Source organism: Gekko japonicus, unplaced genomic scaffold (genome assembly GCF_001447785.1).
Source record: "Gekko japonicus isolate JY-2015 unplaced genomic scaffold, Gekko_japonicus_V1.1 scaffold1250, whole genome shotgun sequence".
Taxonomy (NCBI): domain Eukaryota; kingdom Metazoa; phylum Chordata; class Lepidosauria; order Squamata; family Gekkonidae; genus Gekko; species Gekko japonicus.
This window is the reverse complement of record NW_015173163.1, coordinates 519,371-535,804: the sequence shown is the minus strand read 5'-3', so window position 1 is coordinate 535,804 and position 16,434 is coordinate 519,371. Positions and strand designations below refer to the sequence as shown.

General features: G+C 42.6%; 1 protein-coding gene across 1 annotated transcript in view; it reads left to right on the top strand.

Moving 5' to 3' along the window:
- The window catches only part of LOC107119867 (alpha- and beta-fibrinogenase OhS1-like), a 20,682-nt gene extending 4,248 nt beyond the window's left edge, over window positions 1-16,434 (top strand). The window contains exons 2-6 of the mRNA XM_015422481.1: window positions 5,256-5,300; window positions 8,688-8,844; window positions 11,780-12,045; window positions 14,894-15,030; window positions 16,264-16,434. Coding sequence (XP_015277967.1) covers window positions 5,256-5,300; window positions 8,688-8,844; window positions 11,780-12,045; window positions 14,894-15,030; window positions 16,264-16,434 — 776 coding nt within the window. The remainder of the gene's footprint in view (window positions 1-5,255; window positions 5,301-8,687; window positions 8,845-11,779; window positions 12,046-14,893; window positions 15,031-16,263) is intronic.

Below are 16,434 nucleotides of genomic sequence, written 5' to 3'. Positions count from 1 at the left end.
AGCTCTTTCAAGAACTGTTCTTTCAAGAACAGCTCTGAGAGAACTTGTGACTGACCCAAGGTCATACCAGCAGCTGCATGTGAAAGAGTGGGAAACCATTTCTCCCAGATTAGAGTCCGCGCTCCTAAGCACTACACCAAACTGGCTCTCAGTTTAGGTCTTCTACCAATATCTCACCCTCCTGGAAGGTGTCGAGTTTGGTTGTTTCGTCTATGAAATGAGATTTGATTTGTATTGGGGGCATATCTCCCCACTTGTGGGTCAATCTCCCCAAAGGGTCAATCTCTATTGCTTAATTAAAGAAGCGGATGTTTTTAGAAAACAGGATTGCTGCCCCACATGATTTTGAGGAGCCTGCTGCTAGGAATTGTTGAGCCCACCACAAGGATTTAAAAACCTGCTTAGATTCTTTCTTTAAATGTGTCTTCTATAGGAGCAAGATGTCTAGTTTTTGCATGTTCAGGAGCACAGAGACTCTCTTACTCTTGATTTTATTATTCAGTCCCCTACAGTTTAGAGATAAAACTTTATACTTCATCTGTAAAAGGGGGATCTGGTCTATTGTTATAGCTTTTGTACATATACATAGTCTGCTGCAGTATAACTGATATTGTTTTCAGAATGCATAGTTCAAACAGTGAGTACATTAACTGCCTAATTACTGATTTAAAAAATAGGTATTACAGAACATAGTAAAATATACCAGTTTGGTGTAGTGGTTAAGTGCATGGACTGCCTATATACTGATTTTAAAAATAGGTCTTACAGAATATAGTAAAATACACCACTTTGGTGTAGTGCTTAAGTGCGCAGACTCTAATCTGGGAGAGCTGGGTTTGATTCCCCACTCCTCCACTTGTACCTGCTGGATGACCTTGGGCAAGCCATAGTTCTGGCACAGCTGTTCTTGAAAAAGAGCAGTCTCTGTCAGAGTTCTCTCAGCCCCACCTACCTCATAGGGTGTCTTTTGTGGGGAGGGGAAGGGGAAGGAGTTTGTAAGCCGCTCTGAGACTTCTTTTGGTAGTGAAGGGTGGGGTAGAAATCCAATCTCTTCTTCTTCTATATAGATTGAAGTGACCTAAGAGCAACTGATCCTCAGATATCACTACAGATATTGGAAGACAATCTTCGACATTTCAGCCACATCACAGGTTTGTTCACCAGTCAGGCAAAATGTGAGCTATTCCCTTTAAACGTATCCCCAAAACTTAAGCAACTCATAGAAAAGAATCGTACGCACTTGCAAAGGGAGTGTTCCTTTTCTTTGAGGTCTGCTCTTCTTTTTTCTGGCACTTGTTTGTTCTTCATCCGGTTCCTCTCCTGATTCTTCTTCCTCCTCCTCCTCCTCGCTACTTTCCTCTGACAATTGTATGTCTAATTCTGCTCCACTCTTTTTAATAAATTCTTCCATTGTTGAGGTAGAAGTTATTTTATACCATCTTGATTTGAAATTGAAAAGAACACCCTCTGGTAACAGCCATTTGAATTTGATTCCTTTTCATTTTAATCCCAGTGTTAATTTAAAATACATTTTCCTTTTTTCTCTGATCCTCCAAGGGATGTCCTTCAGTATCCTTACTTCTTTGTCCTGGCAGATTAATGGCTTGTGTGTAGCTGTCCTCAGAATTAGTTCACGAAGACGCTTCCTAGCCAACTTAACATGTACCTCTCTTGGAAGCTTATTTTTTTTTTGCATAAGAGGAGCTTATACGGTATACTAATTCTATATCATCCCCTATTCGTGAAACATCTTCTTCTTCCACATATTCAGCTATAATTTGTGTCATTCTACTCTTCAAATCCTCTTCTTATACTATGAGGCAGCACACCTCAGGGATATCTTAATTCTAATAAATCTTATGGTTGATTGGAAAAATATTAGTCAATGGTATGCAAAACCAAAAACTATTGAAAGCACTTTGGCATTAAACAGAAGCCATTTCTAGGTGCTTTATTATTTACCTGGGATAAAAAAGGTCCCAGTTTGTATCACCGATTTCACCACTATCTCCCTTTATAGACCAAAGCTGGTTTAAACCAGGATTAGAAGAGGGAACATTACATCATGGAGGAAGGCCAATCTCATACAATTGAAGGATATAAAAGAGAAATTCTGGAACAATCAAAATTAGACAAGAAAGCTCAGCTTAAGTTATCATGGTTTCAATGTTGTTAGCCTTTCAGTCATGTCTGACTCTTGGCGATTCTATGGGCCAGCTCTTTCCACGTTTTCCGATCTTGTACTGTTTCTTTGAGTCGTTCCATGCTCAGGCTGGTGTCTAGCCACCATGTTCTTTGGCGGCCCGGTTTCCTTTTGCCACTAACCAATCTAAGCATAATTGCTTTTTCTAGTGAATTCTTCTACATGACATGGCCAAAATAAGTCAGTCACAGTTTTATGTTTTTTCCTTCCAATGACAAGTCTGGTTTCATGTGCTCCAACACCTGCTTGTTTATTACCTTTGCTGTCCAAGGAATGTGCAGGAACCTTCTGCAACACCACAGCTCAAATGAATCGATTTTCCTCCTGTCTTAAGAACATAAGAGAAGTCAATGTTGGATCAAGCCAATGGCCCATCCATTCCAATACTCTGTCACAATGACCAAAAATACCAGGTGCCGTCTTGCTTCTTCATGGTCCAGCTTTTGCAGCCTTAGGTTGCTATGGGGAACACAAAAGCACAAACTAATCTGCATTTGGTTGCTAAGCTGATATCCTTGCTCTTCCATATTCGATTCATGCTCATCATTGCTGTGTGACCCAGCATGATTCGTTCTTTTATTTCTGGACTGCATTCACTGTTTTGGTTGATCTGTGATCCTAAGAAAGTGAATTCTTCCATACATTCGATCTCTTCATTGTCAACTGTTATTTTGACGTTTCTCTTCTTCTTGGTGGTCATGAACTTGGTCTTTTTGATGTTTAGCTTGGCAGGACTGTTCGTGGGTCCTTCACAAAGGAACAGTGGACAAGAATATGGCATTCTAATACACTTTGATCGAAGTGTGTAAATAACAGAGTACAATTGATAAACGTTTTGACATACTGATACGTGAAGCTAGTAAGATTACATCACATTGACTCACCAAGCCATTTGTTAGAAGAAATGTGGAGAAAGGGGTACTTTTCTTTATTGTTGGTGGGGTTGTAAGCTTATTAGAAAATTCTGGACCGAGATAGTAAAACGTATAAAATTAATAACAGGTGATGAGGTTTGCATGCTCCCAGAGACCATATTATTGAATCTTTGGAATGACTCTAATATATGCTCCCCAAACAGAAATCTAATTGGTGTTTTATTGACAGCTGCAAAATCTGTAATAGCTTCCAACTGGAAAACTGTTCATCCGCCAACCATCTCACAGTGGCACTGTAAACGGTGGGATTATTTTATAATGGGGAAGATAGCAGATCAAGTTTCATTGTCAGAGACTATTCAGTATAACTCCAAATTTGTGGAACAATGGTTTCTGGTGTTAGAATACTTGATGTGCAGTGAATGACACATTAAAAAAAGCTGTGCAGTCAAAGCAATATCATAGTATATTAGCACATTTTTGAACCTGTCAATATTATCAGATTAATTATTTCTACAATGGTTTTCTTTTCTTTGTTCAGTTCTTGGTAATTGTACTTATAGAATGTACAATATATGTTTGTTGTATGCTTGCTAAGGTAAAATGAAAATTTTAAGTTAAAAAAGAGGTTGTTGAATAATTGCCCATGTGTAGCATCCATATGCACAAACAGCACATGCTGTAAGTCATAGAAAAGTCTCTATCTTATTCCAGTTCTTTTTGTTCCCTTCTTTGTAGTATTTGTGTGCAGTGAAAAAATGCAATATTTAAGGGGCAGGTGGAGAACCAGTGTGGTATAGTCAGTCAGACTAGAACTCAGGAGAATTTCAAATGAGAGTTCAGTGTGACTGTTCATAATCCGGTAAAATTTCCGTCTTTGCAAAGCCTGTCTGTGTCCTAATTCAGAATTCAGTGCAGTTTCCGAAATGCAGATATTATATTAGTCGGCTCTTAAATACTAAGTATTCCCAGGAAGTCCACAGATGCTGTATCTTTTAGCTTTCCTCTAGCAGAGATGCCAATTATTTTGCAGACTGATTGGCAGGTACTGCTAATTTTTTTTAAATTGTTTATTTACATTTTTTTCCTCTTGTACATACATTCATCTCTTCTTTATTAACATTTGGGGGTTAATTTTACAAATTTTCCTCATACCATTTTATGGCTTTATGCCATTTCTGGTTAAACTTATCCTCTAACTTTCCAGCCAAAAACATGTTTAATTTATCCATCTCTATTACCTCAAAAAGTTTGTTTATTAATTCTTCCGTATTTGGTATGTTATCTGACTTCCAGTTCCTAGCAATACAGATTCTTGCCATTGTAGTTAGATGTACAATAATACATGTTTCATTATATTTAATACCATTGGGTGTGATATTTAGTAAAAAGATTTCTGGTTTTAGAGGTAGATCTCTTTCTGTAATATCTTTTATCAACTGCTTAGTACTTTTCCAGAATCTTTGTATTTTCTCACATTTCCACCAAATATGTATGTGCGTTCCTTTATTGTTTTTGCACCTCCAACAGTTCCCTGAAACATTTACATAGCACTTTTGTAACCTATCTGGCGTCCAGTGCCATCTGTATATCATGTTTATTATATTTTCTTTGTACGGTGTTGCTGTTAATAATTTGATTGATTTCCAAGATTTTTCCCATTCTTCTCTTTCTATTTTGCGACCCAAGTCTCTTTCCCATTTGATCATGGATGGTTTTTCCCAATCGTCGTTTAACTCTTCTTCTAGTAGCAGTTTATATATTTTTCCAATCTGTTTGTCTAATTGTGTTTCTTTAGTGTAAAATTCTAGTTTTTTATCTCTTGTGAATCTTGAGATTAGTTGGTTCCTTTCCCATATTGAAAGACTTACATGCATATCCTGCAGTGCTTCCCAGGACTTAAGTTCATTTTGTTCATCTAATAAGTTCTTGTATGTAATATTTTTCTCTTCTGTCATTAGAGATGGGATTACAAAGGCCTCTATAGGAGATATCCACTTTGGTATTTTTTCATAATTTTTTTCTTCTATCTGTCTCCATATTTGCATTAAAGGTCCTCTTACTATATGATTAGAGAAACTCTTCTGTATGTTATCCTTGTCATACCACACATAGGCATGCCAGCCCATGTGTAGATCATGACCTTCTAGTTTTAACAAGCTTTTGTCTTCTAATAGTGCCCACTCTTTTGTCCATCCTAGTGCTGCTGCTTGATAGTACAGGTTCCAGTCCGGAAAGCTTAGCCCTCCTCTCGTTTTATTTTCTGTTAGAAATTTTAGTTTTATTCTGGCCCTTTTCCCTTGCCAAATAAATTTTCTTGTCAGCTTATTTAAATCTTCGTTAATTTTTTTATTTTTGAGGATTGGAATACATTGCGCTAGGAAGATAATACGTGGTAGTACGTTCATCTTAATCGTGGATATTCTTCCCATGAACGATATTTGTAGATCTTGCCATCTTTGTAGATCCTTTTTAATTTCCTCTAGTGTAGCTTTGTAGTTATTTTCATACAGATTAGCATTATTGTTTGTGATATTAATACCTAGATATTTTACTTTTTTTACTATTTCTAATTTTGTATTTTCTTGTATTTCTTTTTTCTGTTCTATTGTACAATTTTTTATCACTAATTTCGTCTTATTCATATTTATTTTAAATCCTGCTACAGCCCCATACTGCCGTATTATTTCTAGTAAATTTTTGATTGATGACATCGGTTCTTCCAAAATGTAAACTAAATCATCAGCGAATGCCAGTAACTTGAAATGCTCTCCTCTCAACTTGAGGCCCCTTATATCCTCGTTCGATCTCACTATATCATTTAACGTCTCTAGACCAAATATGAATAATAGAGGGGAGAGTGGACAGCCTTGCCTTGTCCCTTTTTCTATGGGTATCCTTTGGGTTAAATCCCCATTGACTATAATTTTTGCCCATTGTTCACAATATGTCGATTCTATCATGTTCATAAAGAGATTTCCACAATCCCAAAACTTTAATTTTTGTTTCATAAAGGCCCAATTTACATTATCAAAAGCTTTCTCTGCATCAAGGAACATTAGGGCCAATTTTTCCCCCGGTTGGTATTCGTAATATTCAATGATGTCCACTATAATTCTTATATTTCTCTTAATTTGTCTTTTTGGGAGAAAACCTGCTTGGTCCTGATGAATAATTTGGGACATAACTTTTTTGAATCTGTTCGCTATTATTGTAGCATAGATCTTATAGTCTACATTCAATAATGAAATTGGCCTGTAGTTTTTTATCTCAAGGCTCTCTGTGTTCGGCTTATGAATCAATGAAATCAAAGCTTCGTTCCATGATTGTGATACCTTTGATATTTCCATTATGCTGTGTAGAAGATCTTTATATAGTGGTGTTATTTCATTTTCTAGTTTTTGATAGAATTCTATCGTGATACCATCTGGGCCTGGTGATTTCCTTTTCTTCTGTTTCCTAAGGGCTTCTGTTATATCACACATTGTGATTGTCTCATTTAGTATTTTTCTCTGTGTATCCGTGAATTTTCTTGTGTTGTGTGTCTTCAAGTATTCTTGAATCTCTTTCTCATCTATTTTTTCTTGGCGGTAAAGTTTTGAATAGAAGTCCTCCACTACCTTTTTTAATTTGACGTTTGTGTATTCTATTTCCGATTTTTCATTCTTCAATGCCGAGATTGTTCTCTTTTCACTTTCCTTTCTTAATCTATAGGCCAACCAGCGTGCTGGCTTATTTGCATTTTCGAAGTAATAAGTTTTTGCATACTCTATCTTCTTTGCTATTTCCTGCGTTAATAATATGTTGACCTGATGTTGTATTAATTTTATTTTTACACTAGTCTCTCTACAATTTCTGTCTTTTTTCAGCTTTTCTTCTTCCTTTTTTAGGTTCTCTGTCAGCTTTCTATATTCTTCTCGTTTTTGCTTCCTTTCCCATATATGTTGTGTTGTAAGTAATCCCATTACATAAGCTTTTAAGGTGTCCCACACTGTATTAAGTGATACTTCTTCCGTTCTGTTTATTTTGATAAAGTCCTTGATGTCCCTTTTTAATTTTTCTAAGAATTTTTTATCTTGCAGAAGGCCCACATTCATCCTCCATCTTGTATTTTTAGCTCCATCCTGCAGCGATATCCACAGTGGGTTATGGTCCGCATATGTATTTGGCAAAATTTCCACTTCAAGTAAATCTTTTGCTATTTCTACATTTAGCCAAATCATGTCTATGCGAGACCAGGCTCTAAATCTGGCAGAGAAGAAGGTGTAGTCTTTTTTAGAGGGATTTCTTGTTCTCCAGATATCTATTAGATTAAGCTCCTCTGCCATCTGCATAAAGGATTTAGGTAGTAGTGTTCCGCTTCTTATTGTTTTCTTTGTTCTTTTCCTGTCTTCTTTATCATTAAACACTGCATTAAAATCTCCCGCGATAAATATATCTCCTGGGCATTCTGTCTTGATTTGGCGCATATATATTAACTATATATACTTCTTTTCCATTGTATCTAATTTTTACCACCAAGATTCTTCCATTTCTTGTTTTAAATTTAAATTCTGGATTCAGATTTTCTTTTACATATGTCACCAATCCTCTTTTTTTTTCTAGGTCTGAAGCTGCAAATGCTACACCTAATTTCTTACATTCCAGATGTTTAATGTGTGCTTCTTTAATATGGGTTTCCTGGAAGCATACTACGCTTAGACTTAATTTTAATGTTTGATGGAAAATTTTTTTCCTTTTTTGTGGGCTATTCAGCCCGTTAACGTTCACCGATAACAGAGATAATTTTTTAATAGCCATCTTTTTTGTCTTTTTTTGCCGTTACTATACTTTTCAATTGTAGTCTTGTTCTTATTTGAGATTCTGTTTTATATCTTAATTGTTGTTTCTTTTTTTCCTTATATACTTCCCTTTTTTCCATTCCCGTAGCCTCTTCCCGGCTTGTTGCTCCCTCTTGTTTATCAATGTCCTCCTCCTCTTCTTCCTCTTCTTCTCTATCCCTCTGCCATCCCAAATCTTCACCTTCCTTTTCAAGAAAATTTTCCAGTTTAAAGACGGAATCTATTCTATATCTTCGCGTTTTGTGGGTAAATAGAACGCCTTCCGGTACCAACCATCTGTATTGTATTTGCTTTTTCCTTAGAAGCTCGATAAGTATGTCATAATACTGACGTTTCTCTCTTACCCTCCATGGGACTTCTTTTAGCACTTTTACTTCAGTTCCCAGTATAATTAACTTTTTGTCATTTGCTGCGTGGATGATTTGGTCTCTTGTTTTTTTCCTATGGAATTTAACATGTACTTCCCTTGGGAGTTTATGCTTCCTTGTATAGTTAGAATTTTTACGCTGTATCATTTCTATGTCTTCTAAAATTTCTTTTTCATTTTCCAGCTCAAGTTGTTCAACCATATTTTTAACTAGCACTTCTTTTAAATCTTTTTCAACTTTCTCGCTAATATTTTGAAACCTCAGCATAGTTTCCGCTTTTTCCAGTTCTAATAAGATCATTGATTGCTCCAGCATGTCCACCTTTGTTTTAACCTGCTAATTTTTGAGTGTCTGGCATCTGTCTCAGTTTCATAGAAAGCTTTCCCTGTTTATGTTGCAGTATCACCATACCGTGATCGGATCATTGGAGGCTGTGAATGCCCTGAGGATGAACATCCCTGGCTCGTGCTGCTGTACAATTTAACATTGCCCTATTGCGCTGGAGTATTGATCGACTTAAACTGGGTGGTCACTGCAGCTCACTGCTGTCCAAAGAGGTAAGGTGTGATGGGTACCAAGAGGTGATGGGTGAGGGAGATGAGGGGACCTAATTTGAATTCTCTTTCAGATCCTGGCCAATATTTCCAGTGAACATAGTGTGTGGTCTGAAGTGGTGCCATAAGCTCAGTTCCAACTTTCCCAGCAGGCATGCCATTTGCCCATTTCAGCAGGCAATCTCCTGGGTGTATGGCCCTCCTACCCACCTTTCCAACTGGGCCAGGGGGACAAACATCGGTGGAAGGAAATGACATTAGGCAATGTGCTAACATCTGGAAGTGACATCAGTGTGTCAGCTGATGCCCTGGAAATGGTATGGTAACGTCCAGTGTTCCCTCTAAGCTGAGTTAGTGTGAGCTAGCTCACAATTTTTTAGCCTCCGGCTCACATCTTTTTGTCTTCGCTCAGGAAGGGTGGCTCCAGAGCAAACTAATTTATGCAGGAGCCAAATCGCTCGCTCACAACTCTAATGCCAGTAGCTCACCAAGTAGAATTTTTGCTCACAAGACCCTGCAGCTTAGAGGGCGCATTGGTAACGTCACACTGACACACCGTGCATCTGGTTGATGCATCACACAATGTCCTGTCTGCCCCTTGCCCCAACCCCAAAACTCCTGGGGTGCCAGATGACATCCTTCATCCCTATGGCAATTTTTCACATGACTGGTGGGATCATTGCAGTCACGAATTCAGCATCAAAGGTTAAGTCCGGCTGCCCTTGACTAGGGAGGTCCGGCCTTTTCGGTCCTGGCCCCGACCTGGTGGAACTCTCTGCCAAATAATATCAGAGCCCTGCAGGATGTGATGCAATTCCACAGGGCCCGTAAGGCAGAGATGTTCCACCAGGCTTTTAGTTGAGGGCAACAACAGGAGGTTAAGACTGGCACCCTCTCTTTCTCTCCTATGCCCCCCACGTACCCTTCCTTGCCCTGCCGTGTAGGACAGTGGTGTGGCCGACAAGAGAGGACTACTATATGCCATCTTGTATTGGTTTTAATTTATTGTTTTATTGTCGGTAATTTTAATTATATGTTAATTGTGTTTAAATGTCTGGGTGTCTCACACCCTTATAAGCCTGCCCGCAGGGGGGAGCGATTCATACATTCAATAAAATGAATAAATAAAATAAATAAGTTGGCAACTGCTCTTAAAGAAGTGGTCTGTGAATCCAGATGTTTCCCCACTGCTGGTACTAATTAGCAGAGTTCAGTTGGTTTGCTCGATAGTTAAATGCACAGGCCGGTCTAACAAGCCACTAGGCTTGCCAGACCCCCCCCCCCCCAGTTTGGTGGGGGTTACCCTAGGCTTGCCAAGTCCCCCCGGGGGGCGGGGAAAACCCCGCCCCAGAGGCCCGTTCCCCGCCGGCGGCGGATCGGGCCCCAGGGGGAACTCCACCCCGACGTGCACGTCACCAGGAAGTGACGCGACCATGCCGGGCACGCTGGGGGCGGGGCCACGGTCATCTGAGGAAAAACTCTATGGTTTTCCCTCAGATGGTCATGGCTCCGCCCCCAGCGTGCCTGGCATCGTCACGTCACTTCCTGGTGACGTGGATGCAGTGCGCTCACACTCCAGGATCAACCCAGAAGTCCCCCGCTCCGGAAGAAGGTAGGACTTGGACACCCTAGGTTACCCGCTTTGGAGTGGCTCTTTCTCGCCTTAACCACCCAGCCTCCCCCCCACCTCTCCCCAGCAGGGTTTAAAAAGACCCTTTAGATGCTGCTGGGGAGAGGCGGGGGCCGTGCACTTGTACTCTGAGCCCCAAATTCGGGGCTCAGCATGCAGGCGCACAAGGCTTCCCCCCCCACCTTTCCCTAGCAGGGTTTAAAAGGACACTTAGACGCTGCTGGGGAGAGGTGGGGGCCTCTGCTCCTCAACGTGATGATGTCACTTCTGAGTGACATCATCACACTAGGAACTCCCCACCCCCTCCAGTAACGCCCCCCAAAGTCCCCTGCTGGGGACTTTGAGGGACCTAACAACCCTATGAGCCACAGGTACTGTTAAGTCGCTGGCTTAACAAAGCAGTCGGAGAGTGATTCAGCAAGAACACAACTTTATTCTTCAACTCGAACACAACTCCAACACGGATCAACATCTGATAGCCAGAACAGCCTTTACATTGCAGCTGTCCTGCTTTTAAACATTCCCGGCTAATATAGCCACACCCACTGTGCACATATCAACCTATGAGGTTGCAGAGATAAGGTCCAATCACATTCGTTCCCGCTCAGGGAGCTTGCATGAAGTGATTGGCTTGTTCCTTCCTGGGCTAGCAATACTATTGGATGACTTTGGATCCTAGCCCAGGACAAAGCTTTACATCTCATTCCAATTAGATGTTTCACACATGTTAGGCATTCAAGGCAGCTTTGAATACACTACAGGGACCAAGCCACCATCTTTCCAGTCATTTCCTGTCTTTAGGGGGAGGCCTGCAGGCATGTTCAGCTGCTAGTCACATGCTATCTGCTCTAGGCCAGGGGCCCAGTCAGACGTCCATGCCAAACTAGAGCAGGGATCCCCAGTGCGGTGTCTGTGGGCTCCAGGGCACCCACCAAGTGTTTTTTTAGGAACTGTGTGGGACCAGGTAGGTCTTTTGGCCAGCAAGACTTCTGATTGGCTCCTGGAGATTTGATTGGCTGTGTTTTTTTTAAAAAATGTTGTTTTGGCAGCAGTTGCCACCACAACGCAAGGAACTGCACTTCATGACTGAAGGTAAGCTGCATTAGTGCCTGGCTCTGCCTCCCACGGCAGCCATTTTGTGGAAGCCATTTTGTGGCTGTGCCCACCATGCCGTGTCACAATCCCAAAGGTACCCGCAGGCTCAAAAAAGTAGAGGAGCCCTGAACTAGAGCACAGATCAGCTGGTCAGTCAAGGCTTTGCTTCAAGGGACTCTTCTCTTTTGAGATCTTTGCTGCTTTTTCTCACAGCAGTGAGATCGTTGTGATCCGGCTCGGAGAGCACAACTTGTCAGAGTCATCTGGGAACGAGCAAATGAGGACCAGCGCAGAAACTATTGTATTCGACCCAGACGTCGACTGTGCAAATGAATGCGAAAATGACATCATGCTGATAAAACTGAACACGGCTGCCGATCGTACGGCTTACGTAGCCCCTCTCAGCTTGGCCACGAGCCCTCCCTCGTTGGGAACAAGCTGCACTGTGATGGGCTGGGGTGCAGTCACAAGTCCTGAAGGTGAGCCCCAGGGCTGGGTCCAAGTTGGCTCTCCAGGGATGAAAAAGGGATGATGGGTTCCCCTTTGACCACCAAAAAGTCTATCCTGGGGATCACGGAAACTACACTGACAGAAGCAGGGCTTTTTTTGTAGAAAAAGCCCAGCAGGAACTCATTAGCATAATAGGCCACACCCAACAGCACACTGCTACCTAGAAGTGTATCCCCCATCCAGTATGTATGTTCCTCATTTTTGTTACCCAGATGTAGAACTCGGCACTTATCCTTGTTAAATTGCATCTTGTTCACATCCACCCACTTTTCCAGTGTGTTCAGATCTCGTTGAAAAAAACCCATTAGCATAACAGCATAGTGTAGCCAATCCTAATGAGTTCCTGCTGTTGGGTGTGGCCTATTATGCTAATGAGTTCCTGCTGGGCGTGGCCAACTTGGGAGCCAGCCGGAACTCCGTTCCTGTGCGTTCCTGCCCAAAAATAGCCCTGGACAAAAGCCACGTGGAACACGGGTTGTCGTCAGGAGCGGGACTGAGTGAGAGTGAGCAAAGAAGTCAGGTGGATGCAACCTATAGGGCGCACCAGCTCCAGCAAGGCCCAGCATTCCCCAAAACCCATATCGATCTTTGATCTGGCACTGGCAGGACAATGGGGTTAAACTGGTGAGATTATACTCTGGTCTATTATGGAAGGGCCACAAAGCCTTGGAACTCACACTGGGAACAGCGCACATGCAGAGTGACCAATCCTGGTAGGGCCACAAAGCCCTGAAGCTCACTTTGGTAAGAGTGCACATGCAGAGTGGAGTCAGAATAAGGGGAGCTTGTAGGAATGACAGGCCGTAGCATGGAGTCAGACATGCTCCTGCCAGGAGAGAAGACAGACCTGGGAGAACAGGGAGGATGTAGAAGTGCCTGAGATAGCCCTCCTCACACAGCAGGGGAAACCACCGTGTGGATGCCTTGTCTACATGGTGAATTGTCACCTTGTGGAAGCAGCCCTAGTGAAATACTATATCAAGGCTGTTTTCTTAAAAAGGGGAGAGTCGGGAAAGGAGGGCACGCTCTCCCAGCCAAGCAGATCCTCCTCAAGCATCTGATAGACCAGGCTTCCCCAACACAGTGTCTAAGGGCACACACTGAGGTTTGTAGAATGTGGGCAGGGTCACTGTAAGGTACAGCTTGTTATTGGCCGCCCTCATTCAAATGAAAGAGGCCTGTGGACTGGACTCTAGGATAGTTAGGAGGATAGGGAACTGGTTGAAGAACCACACTCAAAGAGTAGTTGTCAACGGCATTTTATCTGAATGGAGGGAAGTGTCCAGTGGGGTGCCACAGGACTCGGTTCTGGGCCTGGTACCAGTGTTCCCTCTAAGCTGAGTTGGTGTGAGCTAGCTCACCGTTTTTTAGCCTCCGGCTCACACATTTTTGTCTTAGCTCAGGAAGGATGGCTCCAGAGCACACTAATTTATGCAGTAGCCAAATTGCTCGCTCACAGCTTTCATGCCAGTAGCTCACAAAATAGAATTTTTGCTCACAAGACTCCACAGCTTAGAGGGAACATTGCCTGGTACTATTCAATATGTTTAGAAATGATCTGGATGAGGGTGTGGAGGAGCTATTCATTACATTTGCAGATGGCACCAAATTGGGAGGAGCATAAAAACACACCAGAAGATAGAGGATTCAACGAGATCTGAACACACTGGAAAAGTGGGTGGATGTGAACAAGATGCAATTTAACAAGGATAAGTGCCGAGTTCTACATGATGTCAGTAACAAAAATGAAGAACATGCATACTGGATGGGGGATACACTTCTAGGTAGCAGTGTGTGTGGACAAGATCTTGGGGTACAAGTGGACTGTAAGTTAAACAAGAGCAGCCAGTGTGATGCAGCGACAAAAAATGCTATTGCAATCTTAGGGTGTATCAACAGAGGCATAACATCCAAATTGCACGATGTCATAGTTCCACTGGTCAGACCGCACCTGGAGTATTGTGTGCAGGTCTGGTGGCCTCATGTGCAGAGAAGAGCAATGGGGATTATCAGGGGCCTGGAGACCAAGCCCTGTGAGGAAAGGCCGAGGGACTTGGGAATGTTCAGTCTGGAGAAGAGGAGGCTGAGGGGGGACATGATGGCTCTCTTGAAGTATGTGAAGGGCTGTCACTCGGAGGAGGGCAGGGAGCTGTTCCTGTTGGCAGCAGAGGAGAGGACTCGCAATGATGGGTTTAAATTAAGGGCAAGAAGGTACCAGCTGGATATTAGGAATTTTTTTTTTACAGTAAGAGTTGTTGAACAGTGGGATCAGCTGCCTAGGGAGGTGGTGAGCTCCCCCTCACTGGCAGTCTTTAAGCAGGGGCTGGACAAACACTTGTCAGGGATGCTCTAGGCTGATCCTGCATTGGGCAGGGGGCTGGACTAGAGGGCCTGTATGGCCCCTTCCAATTCTGTGATTCTATAAAAGGATTTTCCACTACAATGGCAGCTGAAGCCACTACAGGATCAGGACTGGTAAGCACCTATGCTTTCCTTGTGTGGTTCCATTCTCCCTTCAGACTTCCCTTCTTAATATTCTCCTTTCTCCCCCCGCCCCCGAGCTTTCCTTCTTTTTATTCCCCTTGTGTGTTTATTTTGCAAAGTGAGGTATTGCGTTTGATTCTACTTCTAGAGCAGCCATTTTGGGTTTGGCTCTTTCCTTCTGTGGCAGCCATTTTGGGATTGGCTCTGCCTTTTGTGGCAGCCATTTTGGGGTAGCACTTATCACTTCCTCTCAAAATTCCACGGTGCCTACATGTTTAAAAAAGACTAGGGACCCCTCTGCTAGACAATCACGGCTGACTCTACTCTTTTCAGAAACATTTCCCGACGTGCCTCACTGCGTTAACATTACGATCCTCGAAAGCCAATCGTGTAAGGATGAATTTCCATGCGTCGTGCCTGAGAATATCCTTTGTGCCGGGGTTCTGGAAGGAGGCAAAGACTCATGCCGGGTAGGGAGCTTTCCCCTTGTACACAGGAAGTTGAGTGTGTTCATAAAACAATGGAAGGCAAACCAGGCCAAAATGCTCACCTGGTGGGATGATGTCATCAAGCCGAGAATTCTAGATGAGTGATAAATGGGATCAAAATCTTCCTGACATTAGTGTGTTTACAGGTAAGTTTCCCCAGGCCAAGCCTGTCTGAACTTCCCACCCATCTAGCACATGTGCAGTAGCTTTCAGCTCCCAGATTCTTCCAGCAGCAAAGATGGGTGCATGTTCACTATGGGCCTACATTTTTGGAGAAAGAGGCACACATCTTAGGGGTCAGGTTTCTTCACTACCCCAGCTATGTGCCCTTAGTCCTTCTACTTGCATACTCCACAGAGGATGTAGGCAGAGGCTTTGTCTGTAGCACAAGGCCCATGCACCTTGGAAACGACTTCCCGGGCAAAGCTGCCTCTAAATGGTGACAATGACTGGGAAGACCAAAGGGAGAGGGGAGAGTCTTCTTCCTCTAGGGTTGCCAGCTTCGGGTTGGGAAATACCTGGAGAGTTTGGGGGTGGAGCCTGAGGAGGGTGGGGTTTGCAGAGGGGAGGGACTTCAATGGGATATAATCTCATAGAGTCCACCTTCCAAAGTGGCCAGTTTTCTCCAGGGTACTGGCTCTGTCGCCTGGAGATCAGTTTTAATCCCAGGAGATCTCCAGCCACCACCTGGAGGTTCAAGCCACAAATGGACCACAGTGATTAACCAAAGGTACAAACCACCAAAGTTCACTGTGAAAAAAATTATTCCATTACAGTCACAGTCCACAAACATTGCTTCTTCTTTTATTCCTTTGTTTTACTTCATGCAATACTGCTGCTGCTTCCAAACAACTTTCAAACAACGACGACGGATTTCCTAGGTAAGTATCGCGTTTCCCTCAATGCTCCGTCTGGTTGCTTGTTTATGCATGGAGCTGTTTTACAAATAAATTATAATATGGTTACAACTCTTATTCATGCATTCTTTTTCAAGGGTGAACAATCAAGGACATGCTTACCCCATGGTCTTTGCCTCTTACTCTGTAAGATTAATTCAGAGTAAGAGGCAAAGAGCATGTGACTGTAATGGAATAATTTTTTCCACAGTGAACTTTGGTGGCTTGTACGACCTGGAGGTTGGCAACCATGCCTTCCTCTCACCATGTGGTATCACAGCATGCACTAAGAAGACCTTTTATGATCTTTTCCTAACAGGGAGACTCTGGCGGGCCACTTATCTGTGAAGATACGCTTCAGGGCATCGTGTCTTTGGGTGGGAACCCTTGCGGCCAGCCAAACCTGCCAGGCGTCTACACCAAAATCAGCCAATATGCCAGCTGGATCCAGGAAAACATTGGTGGAAGTGACAACGGAGCCAAGTCCTAA